The sequence below is a fragment of the Vulpes lagopus genome, chromosome 8 (genome assembly GCF_018345385.1).
Source record: "Vulpes lagopus strain Blue_001 chromosome 8, ASM1834538v1, whole genome shotgun sequence".
Taxonomy (NCBI): domain Eukaryota; kingdom Metazoa; phylum Chordata; class Mammalia; order Carnivora; family Canidae; genus Vulpes; species Vulpes lagopus.
The window spans coordinates 10,639,739-10,659,464 of record NC_054831.1 but is presented as its reverse complement, the minus strand read 5'-3'; the positions used below and the strand labels follow the sequence as shown (position 1 = coordinate 10,659,464).

General features: G+C 38.0%; 1 protein-coding gene across 2 annotated transcripts in view; it reads right to left on the bottom strand.

Annotated features, from left to right (window-relative positions):
* LOC121498245 (SPHK1 interactor, AKAP domain containing) overlaps positions 1-19,726 on the bottom strand; it is a 170,721-nt gene that overhangs the window by 115,653 nt on the left and 35,342 nt on the right. For both annotated transcript variants that reach the window (XM_041768351.1, XM_041768352.1), the window contains exon 2: positions 15,956-16,061. In XM_041768351.1, coding sequence (XP_041624285.1) covers positions 15,956-16,061 — 106 coding nt within the window. The remainder of the gene's footprint in view (positions 1-15,955; positions 16,062-19,726) is intronic.

Below are 19,726 nucleotides of genomic sequence, written 5' to 3'. Positions count from 1 at the left end.
AAAATTAAACCTAAATCTTTCAATGTCTTAGGAGAAATATTTTGAAGAGAACTTTGATAGAGTATTCATCCACTATGTAACCTTAAAATTTCAATTTTATTCATTATAATGAAAAAAATAGTTCACCTGGTTATGTTAGTAATTAAAAGAAAGTTGCCCCTTACATTTCATTAATATTTAGAGATTATTAATACCTATATTCTTTAACTATTGACCAAAAAATACTATAGGTACTCTGAATGCTCTGGGCTAAGGCTCTACTATATATTATCTGAATTAAACCTCTAGACATACAAGGTAGAATTTAAGGCCCATATATGTAATGTGCTTAAAACAGGAGAACTTATAACAAGTTCTCACAGTTATCACAGTTAAGTTATCACAGCAATGATTATTCTCTTTTCCTAGGCCTAGAGGCGTCCATAATTTGTCTAGTTGGTGGAGAACTAGGATCTGAGCTGGGCTCTCTGACCCCAAAGCCCCCATTATCCAGTACTCCGTTGCAAGTTGGTAAAATTACATAATTTCTTGTCTTTGGGTTCTAAGGAACCCCAATCCATGCATTGATTCATCTCTCTCTCTCTCTCTCTCTCTCTCTCTCTCTCAGGGCCCTGGTCTGGGTGATACAGAGGTTTGGGTCCCAGTCCTGAGTCTACTGTCTATGTGGTCAAGTCACCCATTAGCTTCCGGCCTCAGTTTCTGTAAACAATTCACTCATGTGATCTGAAGGCTCCTTTTACACTGAGAAGCATGTAACTCTCCCCCCTCCTCCTCCTGCTTGCCCTCCCTCTGCTTTCTTCTCTGCCAAATACATGAAAAGCCAAATAAGCAAACAGAATAAAAATTCAGCCTCCAATAAACCACTTAGCATCATGTTAGGCAATTTTAACTTGTGAAGAGCTTTTGGTTTAATGGTTTAGACGAACCATTAGAGACACAAGCATACTAGAAGGAAGAATATGTACTTGAAAATTTAATGATTTTGAATCCTTATGAATATAATCACCCTGCTGAGAGAGTCACTTGTCTGAGGGGGGAAAGAGAAAAACTCACCAGGTTCTCAATGGCTCATTTATTTATCTGCTATTTTTAGTTGCAGGTTTACTTATTTCAGATGAAGAGCTAATAATGAATGTGCTGTGTGTTCACAAACTCGAAATAATAATGACACAGTTTCTCTTAAAAAAAAATGCATGTCCTAAACAATGAAGAAAGATCTGTGTGTTCTATTTTACAGTGATTTCTCTTTTTCATAGAGAGATCCAAGTTACAGAAATATACTTTCAACATGGAAGGGGGAGGGAGAAATAAACTCTCAGTAACCTGGACACATCTAAGCAATGCCTTAAATCTTTCTTTTTCAAAAAGTAACCTAGGTTGAAGAAGACAGTACCTTACAGTTGGTTAGTCACAGAGGTTTAGAGGCAGAACTGAAATTCTATGTCACCTCATCACTTACTGAGTAAACTTGGGCAAGTCCTCTAACTGCTTTGGGACTTAATTTCTGCACCTATTACATGGGAACAATTACAGCCCCTTCTGAGAGTCATTCTAAGGTTCAAATAAGAACCATGAGAGACTCTGAACTACGGGGAAGAAACTGAGAGTGGCTGGAAAGGAAGTGGGTGGGGGGATGAAGTAACTGGGTAACGGGCATTAAGGAGGGCATGTGATGTGATGAGCACTGGGTGTTGTATGCAACTGAGGAATTACTGAACCCTACATCTGAAACCAATGATGTACTATAGGTTGGCTCACTGATTTTAAACAAAAATAAATAAATCAGTGAACTCGGAAAAGAAAATGTTTGTAAAGGGCTAATCTCTTCAGAGTAGGCAAGTGGTACAGGATAGCTGTTGTCAAGAGAATGCAGTGCAATTTAGACAAGATTTTCTCGAACATTCTCTTGATCTTTGCACAACAGTTGACAATTTTTATTACTCATTATTTATGATGTACCACTCTCGTTTTCCCCCTCCTTCTCTAATCTCTTTTAGTCAATTTTTGGTCAATGAATGTTCATTTGACACTTGGAATATTAAGATGAACAAAAATGATCACTGTCCTTTTGGAAATTAAACTATAATAGGGGAGAAGAAGCATTCATAGAACTGTGATAAAGAAGGCATGTGCTTTGATCAATGGCAGTCCAGGGAGGGTATCACCCAAGAGGAGTAGGTGCTTTTACCTGTGGCAAGGCTGGCGGAAGACTCTACACTTGACCACAGTTTTCAAGATATTTCCAAGTGGTCTGGGGATCTTGGCAAGTTGTAGGAGGGAGGACACGTCTCTCTTTCTAAATAGTTTTTCCTCCTCTGATGCCCTAACTGGGAATATGCCCTCTGTCTTATCCTCGGGGTGCTGCTCTATCCACCTCCTTGGGTCATTTTCCTCAGAGAACTCACTGACTTCTGGGGCATTAATTTCCACCTGGAGGGATGACTCAATGGTTGACAGCTTCAGCTTGGAACTTTCTATAGAGCTTGGCTTTTCACTTTTCTGTTAGTTATTACTCTTAGGTCTCCTGCTATCACCATGAACTCTTGATTTCTAAGCCCAAGCTACCTCCTTCCCTAATTTCAGTCTCTAAAAGAAACTTGACTCCCTCCCTAACTCCCCTGTTTACAGTTGATGGCAGAACAATTCTCCTAGCTACCCTGGCTTGGAATGCCTGTGCCATCTGGAATACTGTTTTGTCTGTTTCTTGTCCTTATATTCTGCTCTCCAAAGTTTGGTTTTTTTCTTTAATTCTCTCCACATGTGACTGCATACCATGGACTAGTTTAACCCCTGGGTGATACAAAAGTGAATAATATAGACTTGATCTCCGTATTTATGGAACTTCAAATATAGCATGGGAGCCAAATAGTAAATAAAGGAGCACTGAAATACACATTGTGTTACAAATTGTAGTGGGTAGTATGGAGCAATTCAACATGGCACATTTACAGAGCATAAAGGGAACAGGGATGATATTTGGGATGGGCATTTAGGTAAGGCTGGGGCCTGGACAGTTCATGTTTTAATTGTCTGCCTCTTCTATCTCCCTCACTCTCTCACTCTTTGCTTCCCAAGTCCACCTAGCTCAATGAAACCAAAAGATAAATGTGCAGTATTTCAAGACAAACCTGGCTACAAATTCCAATTTTTCCATTAATTAACTGTGCAACCTAAGGCAAGTCATTTAACCTCTTTGAGATTCGGTTTTCCCATCTACAAGATAAGGTCAACATTGCCACTTACAATGAGGGATTTTTAGTAGACATTAGAAATAATAAATTTACATAGCATCTGATTATTTTAAGTATTCACAGAAAGGTTAATAGCTGTAAATTACTGATGTTATGTAATTCTATTCCATGACCTTCACAGTAGTCGATTCATTGAGCCAGTATATACTAGAGTTTTACCAGCTAGTCCTATCAGCCACTAGGTTAGGCCCTGGAAAATAGGAAAGAAGGGCAATATTTCTGTCAGTGAGCCCAACATTTTATGGCCTCGCATTCAAGACAGATGCTAATTCAGCTCCTATCTGTTAATCATTTCACAGACATTTATTAAGCTTCAATGTTTAAAATATTGCACTATGCCTAACGTAACTGTTGTCTAAGCTTTGTGTCCAATTATTTCCCTGCACGTACACTCTGCTACAGTCCAGCAGTTTACTAAAGAGAAATATTTATGATGCATGTTGTTTTCCTGATATCTTTTCATCTGCCCCCTGAACTTTTCCCATCAATGTTCTTCCCTAACCATCATGAACCAATTGAATCATGGCTCCCCTCCCCCTAGCAAGTGTGTCTCTCTCCTGGTGAAATCTCTATAATGAAAACAATATTTCTACCTCAGAATTTTAGAATGTGCATGTGTGTCTTTTCCTTCCTATTATGATATAATATATGAGTATCTTATTTAATTTATCTTTCACACTTATCTCTTGACATATAGTTGGTACGAAGCAACTGATTGTTGTTTGGCACCAAAAGTTCTTGTATTTGGTGTGATGTAGATTTGTAATTTTCTTTTCCAGTGATTGTGCTTCATAAAGAAAACTTGTGAGGGATATATTGAATATGAAGAAAATTTAAGAGTTAAATCTAGGGCACATGATGATATTTTACATTTCTGCAAGACTTTTATTTCTCTCAAGGATTTTATGCAAAGGTAACAAAGAATTTTAAGTTAGAGCAAGATCTGCATTTTTGTAGTGCTCTGCTATCAAAACATTATCAAATTTCATTTTCTGATGATAGTAAGTGTAAAGATGTAAAGCAGCCCCAAAGCTTTTAGGAGAGGAAAATTTCACACACAGAATGCTGTATTTGCTTAATATATGCATTATGATTAATGATGGAACACTGCTTAAAATTAACTGAATAATGTCATCAGAACAAAAGGACTCATTTTTCTTCAAAAGCAGAGATTTACCTGCCCCTCCAAGCAACTAGACTCAGAGAAGTGAAGTATGCTGGGATTTTTAGACATTGATGCTTTCAGCTGTCTTCAGGCTGGACAGAGCCTGGGGTTGCCATTCCAGGGTGAGCACCCCTGGTCATCTGCTTACTTAAGAGTTTCAAACAAATATTATTTTTAAAAAGAGTCATAATATGAAAAAAGTTTGGAAACACTGTCCAAAAAAAATCATTCTTTCAAGGTGACACACAATTTTCATGAAAGAAAGAAAAAGCAAGAGCTATAAAATAAAGGGAGCAAGGGAAGCTCACTGGAAGAGCCATGGGCATCATTCAGAGAAGAATCTCCAGGCCCCCATTGGTGTTCTAGACTTTCTAAGAAACTTAATTCAATGTCTCTTACACAAGAAGACCATAATGTGAGCAGGTCAGTCAGATTTGCATATTAAGTGGGAGAGATGATAAACATCTGATTAGGATGAAGGCAGCTACTCATAGATGCTGTCACCTATGTGCTCCATGGTGTCATTAATGGCATCTCTACTGCAAGCAACTCTTCATAGAGATATCATGATCCTATAAAATTCGCCTTTTTTGTGTAATGTTCTATGAATTAAAAAAACTACACATAATAGTATAATCACCATTCTAGTCAAGATGTAGAACAACTTTTCAGCATCACCCACCGCCACACAAAAAGAAAAAAAAATTCCCTCCTGATCCTTTTAGTCAAATGCCTCCTAAGTCTTAGCCCCTGGAAACCATGGCTTTGATTTCTATGTCCAAAATGTTCCCTTTTCTAGAATGTCATATATGTGGAATCATTTAGCATGTAACCTTTTGTGACCTGTTTCTTTCACTTGGCATAATGTGTTTGACTTTCATGTACATTGTTGTGTGTTTAGCACTTTTTCTTCTTTTATTGTCAGGTGGTGTTCCACTATATAGATGTATACTGTTTAAAAAAAAAAAAACATTTCTCAGGTGAAGAACGTTTGGATTGTTTCTAGTTTTGCGTAAATATGAATAAAGCTGCTATAAACATACCCCTACAGGTTTTTGTTAGAAATTAAGATTTTGCTTTGCTTGGGTAAGTACCTAAGAATGAGGGTAATAGGTGGTATAGGAAACTTTATAAGTCAGTCCAAGACAAATACCATATGATTTCACTCATGTGTGGAATTTATGTTAATTTAATGTCGAGATAACAGGGCACCTGGGTGGCTCAGTGCTTGAGTGTCTGCCTTTGGCTCAAGTGGTGATCCTAGGAAGCCTGCTTTTCCCTCTGCCAATGTCTCTGCCTCACTTTGTGTGTCTTTCATGAATAAGTAAATAAAATCTTAAAAAATGTTAAGGTAACATTTTTCTTTTATTTATTTATTTTTCTAAAGAACTATTTATTTATTTATTTATTCGAGAGAGAGAGAGAGAGAGAGAGAGAGAGAGAGAGAGAGAGAGAAAGACACGGGCAGAGGGAGAAGCAGGCTCCGTGCAGGGAGCCCAACATGGGACTCAATCCCTGGACTCCAGGATCATGCCCTGGGCTGAAGGCAGGCGCTAAACCGCCGAGCCACCCAGGGATCCCCAACATTTTCCTTTTATTGATGATTCTAGTGGCTGCCTGCCTGAGTTCTTGTCTATTTAGTGTCCTTTGACAAAAAAAAAAAAAAAGGAGAAACTGCAATCCAAAGCATGTTTGATTATTCATTGGACACATTCTGTAATATGATTATCTGTTTGGTTGGACGTGAAGCATTCTTGCCTCTTACTATTGACATATTCTCCAATTTGAAAATCTTGTAATTGATTATGTGAAAGGATATTCCAAAGTGAAGTAAGCATTGTTCAGAGTGTCATTTCAAAACAGGATAGGGAAGGCACTGAGTAAGTAAGGCCAATGTACATCTCCTGTTTCAATTCTGGGAACATCATGAACAATTGTGACCGGACCACCTCTTGAAATACATCCTTCTACTTTGGACCAAAGTAATGAAACACCTAGTGGCTACATGGCCAATCCTGTATTAGTCGGTTGGCTTAACTCTGTAAACACTAATCATAATTCCTTCAAAATAAGTTATGTAATTTGGTGTGTTTTGCCTTTATATGTCTGTACTCCCCATGTACAATTCAGAGCACACTTTCAACTTTAGTCCACTCTCCATTTAAGACCCCAAATAAGTCTTTTGGTTGCTTGACAGCCTCTTCTTCTTGGTCAACAATTATTTTTAAAGTATTGGAAAATAAGGGAGTTTTTAAGGCCCTGGAACAAAACAGTTCTCCATTACTGAGAAGGAGAGTACCTAGAAAGCACCAGATCAGAGGCTTAGTTGGTGGAGATTTGAAAAGAAAATGGCAAGCGCAGGGTCTGTACCTCATTCTCTGTCTTTACCATGTCCGGGGTGGGAAGGAATACCCCCGAGATAAGAAAGAAGGCAACATTGTCATACCTCATCATAAGCATATTAATGACCAGCCTCCAGATAAGCTGTATTTTTACACCAGGAGAGTCCTTATCTATGGAATGCTTTTAGCAATCAGTACCTGTCTCACTAAACTTGCCTCTGATAAATAAACACAGGACATACTGATTCATGGAGCATCCGTCTCTGACAAATGTCATGGGCCTCTGACAAATGAATGCACCTACCTGAGTATAAAATGGAGATTTTTCATTAGCAAAAGGCATCTCTTCTTTGAAACTAATAACCCCGTGTATGTAATTTAGAGACTCAGTAATGACTTGGGCCAGAGCGTATCCTAATGTGGCAAGAAACGAACTAGACTCAACTTCAGTGATGGTTTCTGTTGTTATCTCTCTGATTTTCTTGGGCCACACAATTATTTGTTTCCTGGAAACAACATTGTATTTCAGTGGAGTCACAGAATGGTATAAGAGTGCAGAGGACAATTCAGAAATATCAAGCCATACTTGTTTACTTCTATCATATCACACAGATGTCAGCTGGCTGAAGAATGCTTTGAAAGTTGATCAGAGCTTTTTTTTTTTTTCTGCATGAAAGTGATAACCGAGTTTGAGTTTCAATCATAAAATGCAAGAGTTACAGAAACAGATATGCTCAGGAAATGCAAATATAGTATAATTTATGAATGGTCAGCAATGTTTTAAACAGAATAAAATTAGACATATAAATAGAGGACAGCTGATTGCTACTTAATTGCTATTTAGAAGCAGTATAATGCTGTGATGTTGATATGATCAGTAAGGGGAATGTGATTTTTAATGTTAGGAGAAGGAAAATACAAGAAGAACACACATGTCGAAAAATATATGATATGCGTCAAGGCTTACCATTGATTCAGGATTATTTTGTAGGTTTCCAAGTGTAGTTAATGCAAAATGTACCATTGGTCAAAGGGACAGAGGTTTTAGTGGCCATAGTATTATTTGAGGTTTGATGCATGCCTTTGGCAATTATAAAAAAGTGGCAATTCTCATTTCTTGACTCTTGTTTGGAAGAAGCTACTGGATACATTTACCTTTTAAGATGTAAGCAGATGTACACATAACTTGCTAAGGGAGACACCTGCTTGTTGGAATGCACTGTCTACTCCAGACTCCAAAGTCCAGAGGGCTGCTTGTTTGGGAGGTGGAAAGGAAAGCGAGCAAGCCTTAAGGTATGAGCCCTCGAATGAATCTTTCAAGGTGGATCTAATGCCCAAAACATGGAGATGAGCCTCCTATAAGTGAGCACACATATGAGGGGGCTCATTCTCAGGGATTCATGAGCCAAAGGGCCCCCTCCAAGGTTTGTTCAAATTTATCCGAGCCCTATCCTTCCTCCCTGCTCTGACATTGGCAGAAGTGACAACTGGGCATTTCAATCAGAAGGCAAAACTGGCATGATACAGGAAAAGTGGAAGCTCTTAGGGCTGGTGGGAAATGCACCATCTCCTCCAGATTCCAAAGTCCAGAGGGCTGCTTATTTGGGAAGTGGAAAGGAAAGCAAGCAAGTCTTAAGGTAAGTGGTAGGGAGCAGGGGTGTCAGGTCGTTTTTAAAACATTCAAAAATAGGGCAGCCCAGGTGGCTCAGTGGTTTAGCGCCACTTTCAGCCCAGGGCCTGATCCTGGGAGACCTGGGATGAAGTCCCAGGCTGGGCTCCCTGTATGGAGCCTGCTTCTCCCTCTGCAGCGTCCCCTCTCTGTCTCGCATGAATAAATAAGTAAAATCTATAAATAAATAAATAAGAATAAATAAATAAATAAATAAATAAATAAATAAATAAATAAAAAATAAATAAATAAAAATTTAAAAAACACTCAAAAATAGAAAGGAGAAGAATTTTCACTGCCATATTAGATATTTTTTTAAATGTTAGACCCATCCCATTTGCATAGAGATATTTAATACATAATATAAAGGTTTGGGGAAATTGCAAGAATTCAGACAAAAAGATCACTTGCCTAGTTCCCATGGTGCAGTATCACCCTCAACTCCACAAAATGTTCTAAGCTATTTTGGGTTTTCAGAGTCCTACTTTTTCGTTAAAAAAAAAAAGAAGAAGAAGAAGAAGGAAAAGAAAAGGCACTGCAAGATCCTTCCAGGAGTTCTTCACACATAGCAAAAAGGATGCTCAAGGAACGGAACTGTAGAGAGGCAGACAGGTGGTGTGGAGTCCCAAATAGAAGTCTTCAAACATACTGGTTTTGGAATAAGAGGCTAAATCACATTCAAACTGCAATACAAGCCATAATTGATAGTTTTAAACAAAATCTCCCACATAGGATGACTGAATTGGCATTTTCCAAAGAATGAACTCACCACGTAGTATATGAAGCCCCACCTCTTTATCTCAGTGTGGATCAGACTGCTTGAATGCCAAGAGGTGCACAGGATTCTGATCTGTCTTTGCTGAAGGCAGAGGGAATCAGTCTCACCAACACCCTTGTTATCTGCGTTCTGGTGTCAGGGCAACTCAGATAAATTTAAACAAACCTTGGAGGGGGCCCTTTGGCTCTTTATATGATCAGCAGATAAAGAAGTTTCCTTAAGTGGTCAGGGAATTGACCCCCAGAGGGAATTTTGTGGCTGGCTCTGTGGATGCAACTGGCTGAATCTGAATGGATGGACTTCTTTTGCTACTTGATCTCCTTTCTCCTCTTCCCAGTGACCTTAATGGTATCACCTCTCATGGATGTTCTGGCTCAAATAGACAGAGTTCCTAGTTTAACTCTCAGTGCCAGGGAGTCTTGATCTTGACTTCCACATGTGTGTGTCTCTCCTCCCACTGCCTGGATGCAGGTTCCGTCTCTCCTCTCCCTGCTCCCCCCGTCCACATCAAGTGTGTCCCTCTTGGCATCCCAGATTCCAGTCTCCCTTTGCTTTAAGGAATTCTTTAGAACTATTAAATTAGCTTTCTTCAAATACTACTTTTAGTAAGACAATTCTCCATTTTCTTTAAAATCTCCCTATTCCGGGGCACCTGGTTGAGCATCTGCCTGGCTCAGGTCGTGATCCCCGGTGTCCTGAGATTGAGTCCCACATCAGGCTCCCCATGGGGAGCCTGCTTCTCCCTCTGCCTTTATCTCTGCCTCTTTCTCTGTCTCTCATGAATGAATAGCTAAAATATTTTTAAAAAATTAAATAAAATAAAATCTCCCTATTTCTTCAATGCTTCTGATTACCCCTGCATAATGGCAATCAAACAGGACATCTAGCCATTTGACAAAATTTAGATTGGCCATTCTGTTATAAGGAGCGAGGTCTGAAGACCACAGCCAGGTTGCTTCATCAGAAGAGAGTGTTTATAAAGCTGTGAGTGCTGTATATTCCAGGGGGAAAGCCTAGCATTTTCCTTCTATAGAAGGGTGAATATGCCCAGTTATGCTTATTTTGTTTTAATTTTACTTATATATTTGCATGTTTTAAAGTCCTTCCTTCCTGTAAGGAATCAGCTTCTATAAACACAGACTATGACAACTATTTCCTATCACATGCTTCCTAGAAGTACTAATAGGGTGTTTGGCCCAGAGCAATACAATTCTGACTAATAAAAACGTCTTTAGAGATATAGATCAGATCCTGAAAAAGCCTCCCAATTTATATGTCTGTGCCTGCACACATTAATTGAATTGCTTTTGTTAATTACATGCAATTCAAAATGATATGAGCTTAGATGAAAGGGTATTTTACAGAATAATATGAAGCATCCAGGGACATCCATTCTGCCAATTCTTCAGAGGTTTCTATGCCACTGTTGACAACAAATTTAACTCGTTTAAAGGAGGCTAGTCATGGCAAAGAATGCTCTGAAGCTTCAAAGAGATGATCAGATATCATATTAAGATCAAACTCTATCTCCGGGAAACTGAAGTCTGTTCAGTCGCTGCCTTTGATAAATCCAGATTTAATGCAGATTTAATTAACATGACATAGAAAGAGAAGGATATTTGGGGTGTTGATTTTTCCCCCACGATTCTTTCATCATACGAATCCTATTCAGAGTCTTGATTCTACTCTACCCCAAAGAACAGATCTTCAGGCCCATGAAGTGAAGCAAGGCCTGGAAACATCCAGCTACTGTGGAAATGTGACAGAGTATAATGCTTCCAAAGCAGAAGAAAATCTAACAGAGATTCAACATAATGAGAGGACAGTGCATGCTACCTCAGATTAGTTTTTTAAAATCTATTTAAATAAATTTCTCCCGGTGTAAAGATTGCTTATTTGGAATCAACTATTATTTATTGAGCATCAGCTGTGTGTGCTAAGAACTTAGACAAAGCAGGGTGCCTGGGTGGCTCAGTCAGTTAAGCATTGGACTCTTGGTTTTGGCTCAGGTTATGATCTCATGGCATGGGTCAAGATATCGAGTCTTGCATTAGGCTCTGTATCCAGTGGGAGTCTGCTTGAAGGGTCTCCCTCTCCCTCTCCCTCTGTACCTCCCCTACAATCACACACACACTCTTTCAAATAAATAAATAAATAAATAAATAAATAAATATTTTAAAAAAATAAAGAACTTATACTAACCTTTTTGCATATAAACATCACACCAACCCTAAGATATCTGAGTCAGAGATGTTATGTCACTGGCCTAAGATCACACAGTAAAAGAGAAACCTGGAATCCAATTCAGATCTTTGGATTCCAAGTCCAGCTTTGCTACATGGCATCCTACTGCCTCCTAGAGTTAACGAATGTTGATGCATTTTGAAGAGAATATAAAGGCTTTTCAGTTAGTGTCTAACAGATATAAAATGATAGCATTTATAATCATTTAGCTCATTGGATGGAAAATTCCTATAATTCAGTTTAATAATGGTGGTTGTATTCGTCTTATAAGAAGAACTGGTTCTAGGAGAAGTGGGAACATTAGATAAGATCTATGTGAGATAAGATTCAAGAGGTACCACGGAGGGCTCTAGTATACACTCTCCACCAGCTACTCTTTCTGTCCCATTTTTTCCCTTTAATATTTTGAAATTCCATCATTTTAAATGCATGACTTTGAAGTATCACATTGTACACATTAAAATTTCCCTGAGTTCAGAGCTCAGTAAATTATGGTGACATAGAGGCTATTTCATATTATGACTTGGATGGATTGATAACTGTCTGCTTGGAGCTTCCAGATGAGTAGAATTCTGAACTCAAGTCCAGGTTGATTAGGCTCAATTATCAGCATCAACTAGGGGAGGGGACGATAGAACTAGTTCAGCGGTAGTAGTAGTTAAGTTACAATAATATTAACGTACACAATCACTAATACCTCAGTGAGAATTTATCTGATAACTTTCCTAGCATTTAGAAGAAGGGGATAAGGAAAGATAAAGGATCATTCTGAAGCTTGAGCTGGTTCTACAATCATATAAATTACTGTGCATACTGGGATATGTTTGAGAGCAAAAGGAGGTCTATTAACAAAATGAGAAGATAATATATGTAAACCACGGCTGGGTGGTATGGCCATCTTAGCTCTGGGGAAAGGCAGTTCCTTAAGGAGTTCCTCCTTCAAATTTAGTCCACTCAAATCTTTTTTCCTGATGCTATGGATTTTTTCACAGCTGAGGCTCCTAGAGACTATATTTCCCCAACAGCAAAGAGGAACTGAAGCAATTTCATGTAGATAGGATTTCTGAAACCCTTAGAGATTCGATGTGACACACATGAGAGAAATTCAGTCAATCTACAATTTTTCAGAGGCTGATTATCCAACTAATGCATTATCTTCTAGACCCTTGTTTTATTTCTTCCACCAGTTAATTTAGCAATATGTCAGTTCTGATAAGAAGCTTTGATGGGGAAGAAGATGGGACTATTACACAAAATCAGTTTGGGGAATTACCAACAGATTTCAATTATCCATGGTACTCTCACTGAAGTTTGATTGACTGTGAGCCATAGTGATTCAGCTGGACAGCCTTGATGTTTCTAAGGTAGAGTTGTCCTTGTCTTTTTGTTTCTAAGGTAGAGTTGTCCTTGTCTTTTTTGTCTCTTTGAATACACACTATATGTGCATTTATAGATTCTCACTTGCCCAGGTCCATTATCTGTGATTAACAAGATTTTGTTTTCAAATTGATCAATAATCACTTAAGTCAGTTTGCAATAATATATAATGATAAAATGAAGGCATGAAATCATTCGGTATTCAGTGACTTTTTAATGAGGGCCCATGTTCTAAGTATAAAAAAGAAAACAATAGTGAGCTACTCTTTTGAAGAAAAGGAAAACACTTAGAGTTCACTTGGAATATAACTTCTGGCATATATGGCTACTAAACTGTCTTTAAATGCAATTATTATGTAAGTTTAAGAGAATATTTAAAAGGAAAAGAATGGGGCAGCCCAGGTGGCTCAGCAGTTTAGCGCCGCCTTCAGCCCAGGGTGTGATCCTGGAGACCTGGGATCGAGTCCCACGTCGGGCTCCCTGCATCGAGCCTGCTTCTCCCTCTGCCTGTGTCTCTGACCACCACCCCTCTCTGTGTCTCTCATGAATAAATAAGTAAAATCTTAAAAAAAAAAAAAAAAGGAAAAGAATGCATTCTGAAAATTAGAAAAATACTCCAGGACACAAAGGTGTTAAATTCTCCTGTGTTAATTTGTTGCAGGCCTTCCTAAATTTGGTTGGATAACCTCTTAACTCATTCAAATCTTTTTTTCACCATATGAAATTGCCTATAATTAATAATTTCTAATCTGTAGAAAAGGACATTATATATGGTTCAACCTACTAATAGCTTTAGAAATGGTTGGAGTATGAGTACGATTATGTTTAAAATTTTAAATTAATATATATTCACACAGACATAATATATTTATACATATAATAAATGATTGAGTTTGAGTCTTAATTTTTTGAGTAGACATGAGCACCAAAGACTCTATTCAGTAACTTCCAGACACAATTTTTAAGAAATGAAAATGATGACTTCTTTTCCCAGAAAAAAAAAAAATGTAGCTGGGACAAGAGATCATAAAGTACTAACTCTCTCAGCATGGCAATGCATATATTGAATTATTTTCTGGCACCATGTACTTATTGAAAAATTATTCTGTAGAATAATGTTACTCGTAGATAATCTTTATTTCAAGTGCTTATGGCATGCCAGGCACCTTTTTAAATATTTCATGTCTATTAACTCACTGATCCTCACCTGTCACCTTTTTTCAGATGAGCAAATTGAGGCATGAAGAGGTAAGATAATTTGCTGGAGATAACACAACTAGTAATGATTGAACTGGATGTCAAATTCAGGAGTCTGGTTTCAATCCTTAACTTAAGTACCATGTGGACTCTAATCAGTAGAAATAGAGTTATTTAAAAATTAGAATAAATGAAAAATCATTTAGCTTTGTGAAATGTGTAGCATCTAGTGAAGACTATAATTTGGAATTTCAAAGTTGAATAGAACATACTGCAAGACCTGAAGATCTGCAGCTTTACCTCTCTTATACGTAACTCAAAATTATTTTGAATTATAGAACCTCAGTTTTCTGCATTAAAAACAGACCTTCATATCACTGACTCTTCTATAAGAATTGTAGAGGAGGAGAAAGAATAATAGATCATATAACACATGATAATTAGAGACTTTAACTGATTAGACCGGTTTGTTTGTTTGTTTATTTATTTATTTATTTATTTATAGATTTTGTTTATTCATGAGACAGAGAGAGAGAGAGAGAGAGAGAGGCCGAGACACAGGTAGAAGGAGAAGCAGGCTCCACGCAGGGAGCCTGACATGGGACTCGATCCCGGGTCTCCAGGATCAGGCCCTGGGCTGAAGGCAGTGCTAAACCTCTGAGCCACCCAGGATGCCCGAACTGGTTTATTTTTATGTTTGATTTTGAATGTATGAATGCAAATACTTTTGTAAAATTATGCCTTTTTTTTAAGATTTTATTTCTTTATTTGAGAGAATGCATGAGGAGGGGGAGAGGCAAAGGGAGAGGGAGAAGCAGGCTCTCCATTGAGCAGGGATCCCAACTCAGGGCTTGATCCTGGGACCCCAGGACCTGAGCCAAAAGCAGACACTAACCAACTGATCATGACCTGAGCCAAAAGCAGACACTAACCAACTGAGCCACCCAGGCACGCTATAAAATTATGTTTAATGCTACTTTTCTACAATCAATATATGTTCTCTAACACAGGTATGTGTCATTTTCATTAGTACTTGAAAATGATATAAATATCACACAAGCAGAAAATAAATAAGGCTGCTTAATTGGGTGTAGTAATTACTACTGGGTGTAGTAATCAATCAATAAATACATATAGGCATACATAAAAAACACTATGTATACATAAATTATATATACACATACTAAAAATATATTTAGTAATAGAATCTATCTGGATTTACACCTATAAGTAATTTTTATAATTTAACATTTTTTCAAACAATTAATGAAATAATCCAGTATGATATTTTCTAAGATTGGATGAGAGAAAACACATTCTCCTTTGGAATTCCGTAGCAAATAGTGACAAAAGCTTTAGGTGGGAAATCAGACATTTTGTTTTAAGTTTCTGGGCCTTAAGTTGGATGGGCTTGAAAAATGAAGTAGATAAATTTATGCTGTTCAAATGACACCTTTCAGCAAGCGTGTTAAAGCAAAATTTGTTTATTAGCTCTAATGTCTACATTCTAGGAAATGCAGTTCTGCTTCTCATAATAAAATAAGCCAAGCACACCTTCCTCTTTAAGAAAATATCAGAAGGAGAAGAGCCATGAATGTTTCTTAGATACAGAAGAAAGGAGATCTGAGAAGCTATTACCCACGGCCAAATTTGCAAAGAGGCAGTGGAAGAAGTGGAAGCGCTGATGGAAAAGCACTTCAGGCTTATCATTTTCAAGTCATACCGATCTGAACTGCTTGAGTTTTCTGATCATTTTCATGAATTACATTTTTAGTGGCATCAGAGGTTAACCAGACAAGCAAACTGTGGGCCATTGCATTGTTCGTTTTTGCTGTTTTGTTTTTTCTGCTTTAGAACAGGTACTTAGAAACTCAAATGACACTAGTGTTCAAGTTCAATCAGGGAAAAGAGAGTAGTGGTAGGCAAGGTTACCTTCTTACACGCTGTGATGGAGCTACCCAGGCTGCCTCTCAAGCTGCCGCTGGCACTGCCCTGCTGTGGCGCTGAAACCTCGTACATCAGTGGTGACTCCAAATTGCTGCTTGTCCCCAAAATACAAAAGAAAACACATTCCAGTGAGTCATCTCCATAGAACAGAAGTAACATGATGTGGCTTATCAAAACCCTCTTTTCAGATGGTACGGAACTCTGCAAATCCTGATGACATGTCTTTGTTGGCTTCACTCATGCAATTGGTGAAGTCATTATGCACTATTCTCCTGGGAACAGGAAACTGCAAGCCAGTGACTTCTCACGGTGCTTACATGGACACGGTGCATCTGCCTGACTTCCAGCTCTGCCAGTTTTTCTTAAGCAAGCAGTTTTAAAACCCAAATAACGCTTTACCCAAATAATGCTTTTAGAATGCCACATTAATTCTGCTCAGAATTAAAAATGTAAAATATTCATCTTATTTCTTAAAACAAGTGACAAAACATACTTTTAATCAGGAGGAAGGACAGTGTCATGAACAGAACGTAGACTTCAGAAAAGGCATGTCATCTCTTTCTATCTCTGTACCTGGAAGCATTACCTTAACTTCTCTGTCTCCAAAATTCTAGACTTAACTCCCTTCCAAGCCTTACGTGTAATTGAAATCATTGTCACTCTTGCTTTTCATGATATAACTGGGAGATTTTGAATTCAACCTAATTGAAATATAAAAAGCCCTCTGGATTTTATGGATTCCTAAATATTTCTCTTCTGAAAACAAGAAAAATTCAGAATTAAAAAAAAAATGTATGGGAGCAGCCTGGGTGGCTCAGTGGTTTAGCACCACCTTAAGCCCATGGTGTGATCCCGGAGACCCAGGATTGAGTCCCATGTCAGGCTCCCTGCATGGAGTCTGCTTCTCCCTCTTCCTGTGTCTCTGACTCTCTCTGTCTCTCCCCGTGTCTCTCATGAATAAATAAAATCTTTTAAAAAATGTATGGGCATCTGAAGTCTATGTATTTTATTTTTGTTGTTCTTGATCACATAGAATATGTACAAATCCTCAAAATACATTTTTTTTTGGAATGTGATCTCATAATTCTTTATGTAATTATCAAGCCAACACTCTTCAAAGAAACAGCAAATAGAAGGTCAGTTAATGCTTTTTTAACTAATATATAACTCTATGTTTTAAGTTCTAAATTAGTCAACTTCCATTATATTGCAATTAAATGGAAATACATAAATGTAGTCTGTTAGCATTTCCATTATTAATTACTATGAATGGCTTTTTTTAAATGATGGCTAATGGTGTATGTAGCAAATCACAGATTCAGGTAAAAATTACACAGAATAATTCAAGTAAAATCTGTTTTGTTTTAAATATTCATGTATTATTTTCTGAGTAATTGACACATTGAGGACTAGAATGAGCTTAATTTAAATGAAAGGAGAGCAGTCATCTTATCTTTGTTTAACTGGGAAAAGATAGAGGAATGAAGAAGGAAAGGAGGTTTGGCTCCAGATCCCTAACTATTCTGCTGCCTAGTTAATTTATAAATTAATGTTGGCAGTAAAGTCTGTGGTCCTTTCTGGCTCTAGAAATACTCATAAAGTATCATGGAAAGCATGAGGTTTCAGCCCTATTTTTATAGGTATCTCACAACGTGGGGCCTGCAACTTTTTAGCTACCACTTAAATGTAACTGTACCTTACACTCAATTGCAGATGCCCCTCTGAATGCTTTCCTGGCCATAGGAGAATTGGGTTTTTACCCAAATGTCAAATATTTATTGTTGTTAGGTTCTAAACCATAAACCAAGCTAACTTGGATCTGCAATAACTTGGCTCATGAGTCAAGGAAATTGTATTTTCCAGGGTTAGGACCGCTCCCATTTCTCTTTACAGGATTAGCAACCTTAGGAGTGAGAAGGAAGCAGGTTGAGAAGTAAGATTGAGACACAGCTGATATAAAACAGTGTAGAAAAGGGGCTTCGATAATCTCTGATTGCTCTAGAGGGGAATTATATCTGTTTGGGGAGAGTTAGATAGGTACAAAGTAAGAGTTAATAGGAACACAGAAAAAAGTAAAAGAACACCTATGGAAATTCCTCATTTCCCCACAAAGCACACTGTATATGACTGCAAATAGACAAGGTGCTACAGTAAAATGCATAAAAAAAAGTTTAAGAATTGCTAAGTTGGTTTAGCGGAAGGAAGAAATGACAAGTCTACCCACATATACTTTGGTATGAAAGCCCATCGGCCTTTAAGATGATTTTGAGATCCCAGTTGGAGATAAAGGTGAAGAAGGATTTTTTTTATAAATTTATTTTTTTATTGGTGTTCAATTTGCCAACATATAGAATAACACCCAATGCTCATCCCGTCAAGTGCCCACCCCAGTGCCCGTCACCCAGTCACCCCCATCCCCCGCCTACCTCCCCTTCCACCACCCCTAGTTCATTTCCCAGAGTTAGGAGTCTTTCATGTTCTGTCTCCCTTTCTGAGATTTCCCACTCATTTTTTCTCCTTTCCCCTTTATTCCCTTTCACTATTATTTATATTCCCCAAATGAATGAGACCATACACTGTTTGTCCTTCTCCGATTGACTTATTTCACTCAGCAAAATACCCTCCAGTTCCATCCACGTCGAAGCAAATGGTGGGTATTTGTCATTTCTAATGGCTGAGGAATATTCCATTGTATACATAGACCACATCTTCTTTATCCATTCATCTTTCTATGGACACCGAGGCTCCTTCCACAGTTTGGCTATTGTGGACATTGCTGCTATAAACATCGGAGTGCAGGTGTCCGGCGTTTCACTGCATCTGTATCTTTGGGGTAAATCTCCAGAAGGGCAATTGCTGGGTCATAGGGCAGATCTATTTTTAACTCTTTGAGGAACCTCCACACAGTTTTCCAGAGTGGCTGCACCAGTTCACATTCCCACCAACAGTGCAGGAGGGTTCCCCTTTCTCCACATCCTCTCCAACATTTGTGGTTTCCTGCTTTGTTAATTTTCCCCATTCTCACTGGTGTTATGTGGTATCTCATTGTGGTTTTGATGGTGAAGAAGGATTTTGAAATGGACTACTACTCAGCCATCAAAAGAATAAAATCTTGCCATTTGCAGCAGTGTGAATAGAGCTGGAATGTATTATGCTAAGCAAAATAAGTCAGCCAGAGAAAGACAAATGATTTCACTCATATGTGGAATTTCAGAAACAAAACAGATGAACATGCGGGAAGGAGGAAAACAAAAAGAGAGAGGGAAGCAAACCATAAAAGACTCTTAAAAATAGAGAATAAATTGAGGGTTGATGGAGGGGAGGTAGTCAGGGGAGGGGCTACATGGGTGATGGGAATTAAGGAGGGCACTTGTTAGGTTGGGCACTGGGTGTTATATGTAAGTGCTGAATCACTAAATTCTACTCCTGAAACCAGTATTAAACTATATATTAACTAACTAGAATTTAAATAAAAATTTGAAAGAAAAATTTGGAAAAAAAAAGTGTTGCTTGCCTGTAAGGTTCACTCCATTTGTCCTAATGCTAAGTCTATATAGCACTAAAACAGAAATTGATCTTAAATATATATGTGAATATATATGTGTGTATGTATATATGTATTTACTTATTATTATGAGGATTAAACAGTATATTAGACTCACATTACTAGGAGTAAAATCAGTGCATTACCTGACAAGGGAGATGCAGTTCTAGTGCACCAATATTCAAAGCAAAAGCCACTTCTAGTCCCCAGAA